This window comes from Myotis daubentonii, chromosome 1, assembly GCF_963259705.1.
Source record: "Myotis daubentonii chromosome 1, mMyoDau2.1, whole genome shotgun sequence".
NCBI classification, from domain to species: Eukaryota; Metazoa; Chordata; class Mammalia; order Chiroptera; family Vespertilionidae; genus Myotis; species Myotis daubentonii.
This window is the reverse complement of record NC_081840.1, coordinates 85,790,094-85,803,988: the sequence shown is the minus strand read 5'-3', so window position 1 is coordinate 85,803,988 and position 13,895 is coordinate 85,790,094. Positions and strand designations below refer to the sequence as shown.

General features: G+C 38.3%; 1 protein-coding gene across 14 annotated transcripts in view; it reads left to right on the top strand.

Annotated features, from left to right (window-relative positions):
* The window catches only part of HEATR5A (HEAT repeat containing 5A), a 123,340-nt gene that overhangs the window by 95,117 nt on the left and 14,328 nt on the right, over positions 1-13,895 (top strand). For all 14 annotated transcript variants that reach the window (XM_059709935.1, XM_059709901.1, XM_059709883.1 and 11 more), the window contains 6 exons: positions 1,399-1,580; positions 3,030-3,098; positions 4,972-5,151; positions 9,425-9,647; positions 10,925-11,173; positions 13,176-13,303. In XM_059709935.1, the coding sequence (XP_059565918.1) occupies positions 1,399-1,580; positions 3,030-3,098; positions 4,972-5,151; positions 9,425-9,647; positions 10,925-11,173; positions 13,176-13,303 (1,031 nt within the window). The remainder of the gene's footprint in view (positions 1-1,398; positions 1,581-3,029; positions 3,099-4,971; positions 5,152-9,424; positions 9,648-10,924; positions 11,174-13,175; positions 13,304-13,895) is intronic.

Genomic DNA, 13,895 nt, shown 5'->3' with positions numbered 1-13,895 from the left:
CCAATTAAAATTGTAATTGGCACTTACCAAGATGAGTTGGTTTTTTTCAGTGTGGCCTATAGTTATTCTTTTTTGAATTAGTCTCAAATATATTTTAGGTAAAGATTACTTGTACCCTAAACATTTTACTGCTGGAACATTATTAAATGATTTTCTTATGTTTTTCCCTGGTAGAATTATTATGCCAAACAATGTGTTGTAGGAATGAAAAGAATTTTTATTTATAACTAGAGGCCTGGTGCACGAAATCCGAGCTCTGGGGGCGAGGGAGGTTCTCCTCAGCCCAGCCTGCACCCTCTCGCAGTCCAGGACCCCTCATAGGATGTCAGCAGTTGGACATTCCTCTCGCAGGCCGGGACCCCTACACTCCTTACCACCTACCTGCTCACTGCTCTTTACCGCTCAGGTTGCTGCTCCTTTGTGCTGCCACGGAGGTGGGAGAGGCTCCTGCCACCACTGCACTCGCCAGCCATGAGCTTCACTTCTGGCTGAGCAGCACTCCCCCTGTGGAAGTGCACTGACCACCGGGGGCAGCTCCTACATTGAGCATCTACCCCCTGATGGTCAGTTCATGTAATAGCAACCAGTCATTCTGCCAGTCATTCCGCCATTGGGTCGATTTGCATAGTAGGCTTTTATTATATAGGATTTTATAGTGACTAAATTTTTCATATTCCCTTCACCTGTATATGTGACAAAATAATGCAGAAACAAGATAATCTAGTTCATTTAAAACACTACATAAAACTTTTTTATTTTTTATTAATCCTCACCCAAAGACATTTTTCCATTGATTTTTAGAGAGAGTAGCAGGGAGGAGGAGAAACAGAGAGAAAAACATTGATGTAAGAGAGACACATCGATTGGTTGCCTCCTTGCACATACCCCAACCTGTGCTGGGGATTAAGCCTGCAACCGAGGTATGTGCCCTTGACTGGAATCAAACCCGGGACCCTTCAGTCTTTGGGCCAATATTCTATCCACTAGCCAAACTGGGTAGGGCCATAAAACTATTTTTTAAAGGAACATTGTGTTTTAGCTTCAACTTGACATAAGAACATATTACTGACTAATTCATCAAAACCCAGTCTCCTAAGTATCTTCTAATGTTGAAGGTACCAATAGCACTCTTTTAAAGGGTGATAATTCTGCCTTTGGTTTTTGAATAGCTGTAAAACTACTTGGCTTTGGAATAGTGTTCTTGTGTGTGAGTATTTACAATGATGGAGTATATCCAGCTTTAACATTTTATTTAAAAAACGATAAAACAAAACAGTAAATCAAATCAGAGGTACTTAAAAGAAAGTCTAGATTATGAAATTAAATTAAAAACTTAACATAAATCTTAGCTCCAGCATACTCTTTTTCTTGATAAGATTTTTTTTTTTAATCTTGTAGGTGACTTTTTGGTACTGCATCTTGCCGACTTAATTCGCATGGCTTTTATGGCTGCCACGGATCACAGTGACCAGCTCCGTCTTTCTGGCCTTCAAACATTGTTAATTGTTATTCGGCGATTTGCAACTATTCCAGAACCAGAGTTTCCAGGACACGTGATTCTGGAGCAGTATCAAGCCAATGTAAGCACTTTCTGCAAGAGATGAATTATTAAACTCCCAGATAAAAAGCCTGTTAAACTAATTGGCATGTCACTTTTAATACATAAATAAGTGTATATCCCTGCTTATATATCACCATTATAATTAGTATTTAGAAAATGCATATGTTTGAAGAAGAAATCTTCATGTAAAAGCAAAATAGTACATAAAAAGGTCTTTTATAACTTTAAAGATTAATTTTAATAATTAACATCTTCGTGGTAATTTGGGGAAATAACTTTAGTAATGAAACTTTTTACAAAATATCTGAATAAGCTTAAAATAATACTAAATCGTTACTAAACATTTTCTTTAGGCTACATGCATGTTCTATTTTCATATCATTGTTCCGACAGTACATATAACCACCTTCATTGTTTTTCTGGACTTAGAAAAGAGTTCAGGGTTCTAGTACTGTAACCTTTTTAACTGGTTGATGCATTGAGCCATTTGGAAGAACCAGTAAGATAACAGAATCATCACATTACATTACACCATTCATCCCAGAGTACTTCTCATTATGATTCAGAGGCAGCTTCTTTTTCTTTTTTTTAATATACTTTTATTGATTTTAGAGAAAGAGAGAGAGAATCATCGGTCAGCTACCTCTCCCACACATACCCTGACATGCACCCCAACCAGAGATCAAGCCCACAGCCAGGGTAGATGCTCTGACTGGGAATTTAACCCGAGACCCTTCGGTGCACAGGAGGACACTCAACCAACTGAGCCACACCAGCTAGGGCCAGAGACAGTTCCTGACAGCTAGCAGTTAGGAAGACAAGAGCAGTTCACCAGTTAGCTAGCAATCTCCTATCATGTCTTCCCAGCTGGTGATGTCAATGTATGCTTGAGGAGAAAGCAAAAGGAAGGGAGTGGCAGTACATAGAACTATCGTATTAGTATAAAATATTATAATTCAACTTAAAGGCAGCTCTGTTATATTTGTAGTCCTCTTAAAATTGCAAATGATAGAATAAACACAACTCAGTAGAAAAGGAAAATAGTTTTCAAAAATCGTATTTGGCTCTGCTTGGTTCCACACTGGCTTTATTCTCAAATTTGCTCGCTCCAAGTTCTATCAAGATGGTTCTGTAAGAAGCAATCTCTAAGATTCTTATAGAGATTGTGCTTTCCCAGTACTCCCAGCAAGTCTTAAGGCGAACTTTCATTGTCCCAGCATGGGTCTCTGGAGCCAAGCAGTGCTGTCAGCTCCATAGCAACAACATGGGCTAAGATTTGGGGAGAGAGAAGGTTCCGGAAAGGAAAATTGGGATGCTATTAGGTAAAAGCAAAGGACAATATACCGGGTAAACAAAAACAAGTGTTCTTCATAATACCTGCTATAAATAAATAATTTTAATAACATTAAAAAGAGGAAGCTTGTGCTGTCTTACTTATTGACCTTGATATGTCAAAATTTCTTGCCAGGTAGGAGCAGCACTTAGACCAGCCTTCACTTCAGAGACAGCACCTGATGTCACTGCCAAAGCATGTCAGGTAAATGCCTAAAAAGACAAAGCTTAACAAATAAAACCCTCTCTTTAGAAGCAATTCTCCAGTTATTATTTGATACCGGGGTTCTATATTATAGTTTTCTGTTACTTAATCTCAGCTGTTCCTTCTCCTTTACTTTTTAAATTTGGAGAACTTCCTCTCCCTTTAGTGTAACTGCATGGTAATTTATGGGTGACAAATAAATGGGGTTTTTAATGGTTTGCTATTTCAAATAGTGCTAAAATGAATAGCCTTCTGCGTAGATCATTTGACTGGATGCAAGCTTATCTGTAAAATAAACTCTCCAAAATTGAATTGCTGAGTTAAAGAGGATATTATAAGGGCTTACCAATTTCATCTACCAGTAATGTATACAAGCACCTGTTGTCCGTAGTCTGAGCAATTTTGTGAGTTGTCAAACATTTAGATTTTTGTGTATGTGATGGAGTAAAAGGGGTGTATCAGTATAGTTTAATTTGTATTTCAAGTGAGATTGAATGCTTTTTTACATATCAAAGACCCATATAATATGCCATTCTAAACAGGTATTTTTCTTGGAGTGGCTGTCAAAAACTCAAAAGCCAGCCCTGCCTGACCTGAAATTATTAAAAGCAGAACTAGCTTGACTTGAGTTAATTATAAACATAATAAAAGATTGGTTTTAGTCAGTTCTTTCAACTTTATTTTATTCAGTTGTATTTAGGAAGTGTTTGAGTGCCTTTGATACTCAGAGAATTGTTTCAGTGTTGTACTGAGCCTCTTTTTTTTCTAACCGGAGGGTGTTTTGTGTGTGTGGGTTTTTTTTAATTGATTTGAGAGAGGGAGGAATGGAGAGAGAAACATCCATGAAAAAAAGAAATATTTGATTGGCTGCCTCCTGCACACACCTTACTGGGGATTGAGCCCACAACTCAGGCATGTGTCCTGACCAGAATCGAACTGGCAGCCTTTCGGTGCACAGATGACACTCCACCAAGTAAGGTCAGGGCTGTACTGAGTTTTTATTTTTCAATCATTTTATTGTATGTGTTTCTGCTGTAAATCACTTGAAATTTTATGAAATGGGGCAGGAAGTGATTAAATAGATGGAAAAGGTAAAATAAATTTTCTCTAGAAGATAAATACCATGACACCTTAGAAAACCATAAACATTCCTGATAATTGAGTAAACTTTTTGCATTGGAAAATTATTAATTATGTTTATATTTTAAATTTTTAAAGAAATTTTTAATATGCTCTTTCCCAAAGAATCAAAATCTTCTTTGGGGTTTTAGTGTTAGATGTTTTATCTTTTAAAAAAGTTACATTAAGTAACCACACAATTCAGTGTGGTTTTTTTTTAAATATATATTTTTATTGATTTCAGAAAGGAAGAGAGAAGGAGAGACAGACAGAAACATCATTGATGAGGAATAATCGTTGACTGGCTGCCTCCTGCAACCCCGCACTGGGGACTGAGTCTGCAATCTGGGCAAGTGCCCTGAGCAGGAATCGAACTGTGACCTCCTGGTTCATAGGTCAATGCTCAACCACTGAGCCACGCCAGGCACAATCTCAAATTTTAAAGTAGTGAGATGAAATAATCAGGATTGAAGATTTAATTTAAATGTTAATCCAAACATTTATGAAAGTGGTACCTTCTGAATCTCGTTGATTCGATGTACTGATTAGTACTGGTTTCCCTGCTTCAACCTTAAACTTCATTTCCTTTTGAAATGCTGGCTTTTGAGTATCATTATAAGCAGCTTCTCATTGGGTTTCTTGATAGCAAGGTGATTTCATTGACTAGATTCCTAAGATTTGGGTGAGGTCTATTGAACTTAGAGGAACATATTTATAATTTTTAACTGTAACTTCTTATTTTCTTAAAAACCAGGTTTGCAGTGCCTGGATAGCAAGTGGAGTTGTAAGTGATCTTAATGATCTCCGAAGAGTTCATCATTTGCTTGTTTCATCATTAACAAAAATACAGGCTGGAAAAGAAGCTCTAAGTCACTTATATAATGAAAGTGCTTCTACCATGGAGATCTTAGCTGTACTAAAAGCCTGGGCAGAGGTTAGTACTTCTTAATTAGTAATGGGAATTTTGGAAGTTGTTAATAAGCAGCTTAGGCCATAAATTGAAATTAACTTTTTAAAATACAAATAAGTCCTTTTTTAAACTTAACAAAAGGCTTTCAACATATCATTTATTATATGTTAATTGATATTTTGGCCAAGCATTCTAAAGTGTTCTTCATTGTCTGTTATCTGCTGCTGTTAGCAGGGGCAGTCAGTCCTGAGCCAGACAGACTTTATGATAGCCAATGAAAATTAATTTTTATTGAAATCTGAACTACTAGAAATGTGGATTTGCCTGTATGTTCTTTTAATTCTATAATACATACTTTAATTTTGTATGCTGTTTTATAGATGACTTTTGAATATTAAATAATAAGTAATTTCCTTTTCTAAGATTAAGAGATCTTATACAAACAATGCTTAACTTTTCTAATCAGGGAGAAAGCTCTATTATTTTTAATTTACTATGGAAATGTTTAAGCGGATATGAAAGTGGTTATAATAGTGTAATGACCCCACTTATACCCATCATCCAGCTTTAGCAGTTACTAAACTTGGCCAGTCTGGGTTCATATATCATTTTAATGAATGTGTATAGTTTTACATTACAACTGAAAGAATTAATCAATATGAAAGAAAGGGTTTCCTCCAGTATAGCTAATATAACTAATTAAAACCTGAAGATTGCCGAGACCGGTTTGGCTCAGTGGATAGAGCGTCGACCTGCGGACTGAAAGGTACCAGGTTCGATTCCGGTCAAGGGCATATACCTGGGTTGCGGGCACATCCCCAGTAGGAGATGTGCAGGAGGCAGCTGGTCGATGTTTCTCTTTCATCGATGTTTCTAACTCTCTATCTCTCTCCCTTCCTCTCTGTAAAAAATCAATAAAATATATTTAAAAAAAAAAAAAAAACCTGAAGATTATCGAATCTCTTTTTTTTTTCATTATTTAGTTTTGACAAATCTTTTTTTAATTAATGAAACCAAGAGTTTTTTAGATAGAGAAACATCGATTTGTTGTCCCACTTATTTATTAATTCATTGGTTAATTCTTGTATGCCCTGACCAGGAATCAGACCTGCAACCTTGGCATTTCACGAGGATGCTCTAACCAACTGAGCGACCTGGCCAGGGCTAGGGTTGATAAATCTTGGTTAAGAAGTAGTTCTGGCCTTAGCTGATTTGGCTCAGTGGATAGAGCTTCGGCCTACAAACTGAAGGGTCCCAGGTTTGATTCTGGTCAAGGGCATATGCCCGGGTTGCAGGCTCGATCCCCAGTATAGGGCATGCAGGAGTCAGCTAATTGATGATTCTCTCTCATCATTGATGTTTCTATCTCTCTCTCCCTCTCCCTTCCTCTCTGAAATCAATAAAATATATTTTTAAAAATAAAGTAGTTCTTGTCCGGCTGTAGTATCTCAGTAGTTGAGCATCATAGGAGGTCCATAATCTGCTATCTGAAATCCTTGGCTCCATATAATAGTTGGAATTCAGATTTTGGAAGTATGGGGCAATATGGAATCTATAATCAAACACATTAATATATCTGTAATAAAATGTTTGAATTCACACTGCATTGGATGAATACCCTCACATAAGTTCAGTCATTTTGCCACCAGATTAGTTTTCCAGAAATTTACATTTTTTTCAGTTTATTAGATCTTAGATCTGTAGATAAAGAGGTAGTACAATCAGTTTGTTTTTTTTGTTTTGTTTTTTTTTAATTAAATCTTTATTGTTCAGATTATTACATTTGTTCCCTTTCTTTTCCCCCCCATAACTCCCCTCCTCCCAGTTCCCACCCCACCCTCCGCCCTCACTCCCCACCCACTGTCCTCATCCATAGGTGCACGATTTTTGTCCAGTCTCTTCCCACATCTCCCACACCCCTTTCCCCCCCAAGAATAGTCAGTCCATTCCCTTTCTATGTCCCTGATTCTATTATAATCAACAGTTCATTCTTTTCATCAGATTATTTATTCACTTGATTCTTAGATTCACTTGTTGATAGATGCATATTTGTTGTTCATAATTTGTATCTTTACCTTTTTCTTCCTCTTCCTCTTCTTAAAGGATACCTTTCAGCATTTCATATAATCCTGGTTTGGTGGTGATGAACTCCTTTAGCTTTTCCTTATCTGTGAAGCTCTTTATCTGACCTTCAATTCTGAATGATAGCTTTGCTGGATAAAATAATCTTGGTTGTAGGTTCTTGGTATTCATCACTTTGAATATTTCTTGCCACTCCCTTCTGGCCTGCAAAGTTTCTGTTGAGAAATCAGCTGACAGTCGTATGGGTATTCCCTTGTAGGTAACTGAGTTTCTTTCTCTTGCTGTTTTTAAGATTCTCTCTTTATCTTTTGCTCTTGGCATTTTAATTATGATGTGTCTTGGTGTGGTCCTCTTTGGATTCCTTTTGTTTGGGGTTCTCCGCGCTTCTTGGACCTGTAAGTCCATTTCTTTCACCAGGTGGGGGAAGTTTTCTGTCATTATTTCTTCAAATAGGTTTTCAATATCTTGCTCTCTCTCATCTTCTGGCACCCCTATAATTCTGATGTTGGTACGCTTGAAGCTGTCCCAGAGGCTCCTTACACTATCCTCGCATTTTTGGATTCTTTTTTCATTTTGCTTTTCCGGTTGGATGTTTTTTGCTTCCTCGCATTTCAAATCATTGACTTGATTCTTGCGCTCCTCTGGTCTGCTGTCGGGCGTCTGTATAATATTCGTTATTTCAGTCCGTGTATGCTTAATTTCTAGTTGGTTCCCCAATATAAGATCGAGGGTCTTATTAGTTTTCGTGTAGATCTCATTAAGTTTATCGGCAGCTTCTAAACAGTTCTTGAGAGACCTTAAAAGTGTGGTTCTGAACTCTATTTCTTCCATTGACAATTTTGTCCTGTTTCTTTGTCTCCGCATTTTGTTATGCTTCCTTGGTGCACCCCCTAGTGGTCTTTGTTCGCAGTCTTATAGATAAATCTTGATTGTTGTAGCTAATTCCAGGGAGGGTTTGACCTCCAGGCCAAGTGGCTATGAGAATCAGCTGTGTCAGCAGTGAGAGAACTTCTGTCCTCTAGGGAGGTGCTAATCTAGCCTTTGCCTGAGGCTATCCGGCAAATGCCTCTGTGCAGGGCGTGGGCAGGGCGGGTCGCACAGGATCAACAGGGTGGGGCGGAGAGAGCAGTTATGGCGGCTCTCAGTCCTGTCCCCAGGGGCTCTGCCTCTCTGAGTCCCAGCACCCGCTGCAAAGCTGGGAGAGAAAGCTGCACTCGCTCTGACCGAAGCCAGACAGTCCCGCTTCTCCCGTTTGAGTCTGGGTCCCTAAAGACTCGCCCGGATCTGGAGCTCAGAGTCTGCGACTCCCTCCCGATTGAAAACGCCAACCGCGCCCTCCGACACCAACCCACTCCGCGCACTCTGCACCTCAGAATTTGACTTCAGCACTGCGCCTCCTCTGAGTGTCCGTATGCGTTTCTCTTTCCTCCTAGTTGTAGGACTTCCACTCAGCCAGCGTTCCTGTGGTTCTGGGTGATGTCCGTTCCGTGTTTTAGTTTCACTTTTGAAGTAGTTGTTCAAAGCAGCAAACTCCGGCGTTAACCTATGCCGCCATCTTGGTTCTCTCAGTTTGAATACTATGTTGAATACTTTAACATCCTATCTATAATAATAAAAGGGTAATATGCTAATGAGATCAGATGTTTTCCCAGATGAAGCCAGAGCCAGAGGGAAGCCTGGGTCCTGGGTGCCAGAGGGAAGCCAGTGCCGGCAGCGGGGGAAGGAAGGCCTACTCTTGCACGAATTTCATGCATTGGGCCTCTAGTAGTCCTATAAACAGTCCATGTTAAGTTTATGTATGTAAAACTTTTTGTAGTGATTTAGTGGTAACTTTGAAAGAAAATACTTTTAGTATTTCAGTCTACTGCGGTTCAGACATGGCTACCTGAAATCTTATGTTGAGATGGATTTTAAGGCCATAATAAGGCTTAGTGAGAAAGAGTGCTGAGATCATTTAGTGACAGCTATCATGATTGTGAAAGTACAGAGTGGCAGCATGTTTACTACGGATTTTTATCCCTGATGTTTCTCATTGGATCTCTCTACCCCATTTTTGTGTACTAGTATATGGTTACACATGTGTAACTTTAGATATTACAATCCATTTCAGGTCCAGTATACTCAATGGTAAGTCTACCTCCTCAGCAAGATAAAATACTATAGCACCTTTTCAACAGGCACAAGATCTTCCTATTCACAAATTAATTTTTAACAGGTCTACATAATCGCTGTAGAAAGACATAAAAATAACAAACAACCTCTGAAGACTGCCTCCTGTCCAGAAGAGAGTGGTAGAAATGGGTCAGACTCATCACCTGGACTGCTTGACTTGGTCCACACAGACCTGGGCACACTCAGTAGGCTCTGGCTTGCTGCGCTTCAGGATTTTGCTCTCCTAACTCTGCCTTCAGAATTTGCCTCCCAACTTCCTACTGAAGGTAAGAGGGTAAAATGTTTACATAATTCCTAGAGTGACAATAACTTCTCAACACTTTTCCTTTACTTAGCAGATAATAATAATGTTTATCTGAAATATTTTCCCCAGAATAATTTTCATTCATAGAATGAGCATGTGAGAGTTTCCTCAGGTTAGACATCCTGAAGTGGATTGACTAGGTCATGAGGCATGTACATCTTAACTTCCAAGATACTGGCAAATTGGTCTCCAAAGTGGTTATAACTCTTTATGTTACATGAAACAACAACATGTTTCTGTTTTTATGCCAGCTTTCTTTTTAATCACACTACCTGATATCAAACTAAACTACAAGGCCATAGTAATCAAGTAGCATGGTACTGGCATAAAAACAGGCATATATGTCAATAGAATAGACTAGAGCAGTGATGGCGAACCTATGACACGCATGTCAGAGGTGACACGCAAACTCATTTTTTGGTTGATTTTTCTTTGTTAAATGGCATTTAAATATATAAAAGAAATATCAAAAATATAAGTCTTTGTTTTACTATGGTTGCAAATATCAAAAAATTTCTATATGTGACACGGCACCAGAGTTAAGTTAGGGTTTTCAAACATCTGACACGCTGAGCTCAAAAGGTTCGCCATCACTGGACTAGAGAGCCCCGAAATAAACACATGCGTATATGGTCATGAATATTTGATAAAGAAGGCAAGAACATACAATGGGGTAAAGACCATCTACTCCAAGCATGTCAAACTCACAGCCTGCGGGCCGCACGCGGTCCACAACGAGTATTTTTGTGGCCCAGCCACTATAACTGTGAGCAGTTATTTACACTTATGAAGGGAAATAAGTCTCCTGTCAGTAATCACAGCGAACAAGATTTCCCCCGAAGTAGGAAAGATAGTAGCAGAGAAGAGATGCCAAGTGTCAGGAAGAAAACATTAATTTTATCATTGCTCTTGTTCTTTTTTTATACTATACTTTTCAAAATCTATGTTTCTATGAAAATTGAGGCTTTTATTTTTTTTGCGGCCCACATAAATTTAAACCTTGTTTATTTGGTGTGTGTTAGCCTTTGAGTTTGACATGCTTGGTCTACTCAATAAATGGTATTGGAAAAATTGGACAGATAGATGAAAAAAATTAAAAGAAACATAGGATGTTTCTGTTTCACTATATCTCCCCACCATTATATGTTATACTTAATTTTTAACAATCTGATGGGTATGAAGTAGTATTTCATAGCTTTATTATTCCTCCTGAAACTGTTTGCTTCCCCTTTTTTGTAGGTGGTGCTTTCTATACAGCAGAGACTAGTGAAAATGCAAAATTGCATTATAACAATTCGTGGGCGCTTATCCTCCATGCTACAGCACTGTGGCTTACAAGCACAGGCTTCGTCGTTGCTGACCCAGATGAAGGAGCATCCAATCTCTCCAGGCCTGTAACACCAACTTCCATGTGTCAGGGATCATCATCTGGGGCTATAGCAAAGTCCCCTGAGGATGTCTATTCTGATAGATTCCATCTTATTTTAGGTCAGTAAAAGAGCTTCCAAGTTTCCAACCCTACAGAGTTTTTCTTGAATCGTGCCTCGCTGCCTGTTATCTCTTTTTGGCTGTCTTAGGTGTTATAGTCTTGATATAACTGAGTAAATTTGTATACATTTTATAAAATTGCAGGTTTAATTGTTAAGTCTAGAATTCCATTATAAGCTGACTTTAGATCAAATTGAATTGTAGAAATTGCAAGAGAAGCCTAGTTCTTTCACAGAATTTTTAAAAGACCCATGTGGTATCTACAGCTGTACTGAGGGGTCATTCCCCTTCCCGTATTCTAAAGAATTGCACAGTATTAGAAAAGTATGCTCAAAGGTACAGAATTGCAAACAGATATTTAATGTCAAAGATAAATGAGATTTTTACATTTATGAAGTTTAACACTTCAGTTTTTCTTTCCTGGAACTTTTTTTAAATTTTGTTTTATTGCTTAAAGTATTACAAAGAGTACTGCATATACCCCCCCAACCCCCTTGACATCTGGAACTTTATTTTTATTTTTTTTTATTTTTATTTTTTAAATATATTTTATTGATTTTTTACAGAGAGGAAGGGAGAGAGATAGATAGTTAGAAACATCGATGAGAGAGAAACATCGATCAGCTGCCTCCTGCACATCTCCTACTGGGGATGTGCCCGCAACCCAGGTACATGCCCTTGACCGGAATCGAACCCGGGACCTTTCGGTCCACAGGCCGACGCTCTATCCATTGAGCCAAACCGGTTTTGGCTGGAACTTTATTTTTAAAGTAAAGTATCGCCGAAACCGGTTTGGCTCAGTGGATAGAGCGTCAGCTTGCAGACTGAAGGGTCCCAGGTTCGATTCCGGTCAAGGGCATGTGCCTGGGTTGCGGGCACATCCCCAGTAGGAGATGTGCAGGAGGCAGCTGATCGATGTTTCTCTCTCATCGATGTTTCTAACTCTCTATCTCTCTCCCTTCCTCTCTGTAAAAAAATCAATAAAATATATTTTAAAAAAAAACTGTCCTGTAACAAGGACTATTTAAATAAATAAATAAATAAATAAATAAATAAATAAATAAATAAATAAAGTATCTTTTGAAGGTACAGTGAGTTTCTAGAATAAATGGAATCAGTGGTTTTCATATTTTATCTATTTCTTTCATTACCTATAAAGAAGTTTTTGATTAAATGAAATGTGAGGGGTTTGTTTTGTTTGTGTGTGTGTGTGGATTTTTTTTTAATGTGAGGGTTTTAAAGGTTATTCAATTAAGTAAGCTTTTTGGGTCATAGAGTTTCTATTCCTTTCAAGGCCAGACATGACCAGATTTCCTGTATCATTGGTATATTAAAATTTTGTTTCCATTTGTCTTGACATGAGAGCTTTTTGAAAAAGGACTTTCATAGAATGAAGGATAGCGGAGTTACTATGAGTATAAGCCGTGCAGTTCAATTACCTCAGTTCACATTCTTGATGTACCCCATTGTAACTGACCTTGTGCAGATTAAATTGCTTAAACTCTATGTGTTCATTTTGTTCTCTCAGAAAAAGTGCTCATAATAGTACCCACTTCCTCAGGTTTTGTGAGAATGAAATGAAAATATATGTGCAAAGTACAGAGCCTGATACCTGGTAATCACTCAACAAATTTTAGTCAGAATAAAGTTATGAAACTCTGCATGTTACATTCTCTGGGGCAATTTATTGTGATTTTTACATCTTTTATTGCAATTTTATAACATCTACACAGTAGTGCACAAGCCTAATGAGATTATTCTTTGTGTACATGCAGATGAAAATAAACTATTAAAAGACTTGCCTTAAAAAAAAAAAATGAACCAAAAAAAAAAGACTTGCCTTATCACCTAATTGTTTAGAGTCCTCAATTTATTGTTGCTTGTTTGCATTACCTTTTTGCTAAGCTTATTTATACATCTTACCAAAATGAAAAATGAATTTTTAACTTCAGGAGCTAAGACTTTCAAAGAAGCCTCTGTCTTTTTTTTCTGCTTTTTACAGGAATCAGTGTGGAATTTCTGTGTTCCTTGCGCTCAGATGCAACCATGGAAAGCATTACTGCGTGTTTACATGCATTACAGGCCCTTCTAGATGTTCCTTGGCCCAGATCTAAAATTGGCAGTGATCAGGTGATTCGTTGTTTTTTGGTAGGCTTCTGTAGATATCAAAGAACAGCAACAGAAACATGTTCGGGTACTACAGCAAACAGAATGAACACAGACGTAAAAAGAAAACTAAACAGCTGCACAGCTAGGCCTCATGACTGGAATGCCGTCAGCAGCTGTGCTGACCTGGGAACAATCATGCTTCTGACTGCCGCTTTCTGTCTCTGCCTCTACTGCGCTTCTCTCTGCTGCCACCAGCTAACCACTCTGTATAGCAGCTCTTCTGTCAAACTTCTTCGATGATGGGACAGTTCTGATAGTCATTGTCCAGTATAATAGCCACTAGCTACAGGTGGTGTTCCTTCTTTGCCTTTTTCTGCTTCAGTGCACCCTGGCTCCTCACATACATCTGTATTTTATATTCCATTTCCTTAAGAGAGAACCTACTTGGTTCATTTGGCTGCGTTACAGGCCCTCTGTAGCCTCTTACAAAGTATTCCTGTTGTCTGAGTTCTCCCTCCAGGTCTTTTTAAGAGACTACTGAGTAGCCTATAGGTTGAGTCAGGCGCTAATATCTGACTCAGTTGTGACCATGGTAAAAGGATCACTGTACAAA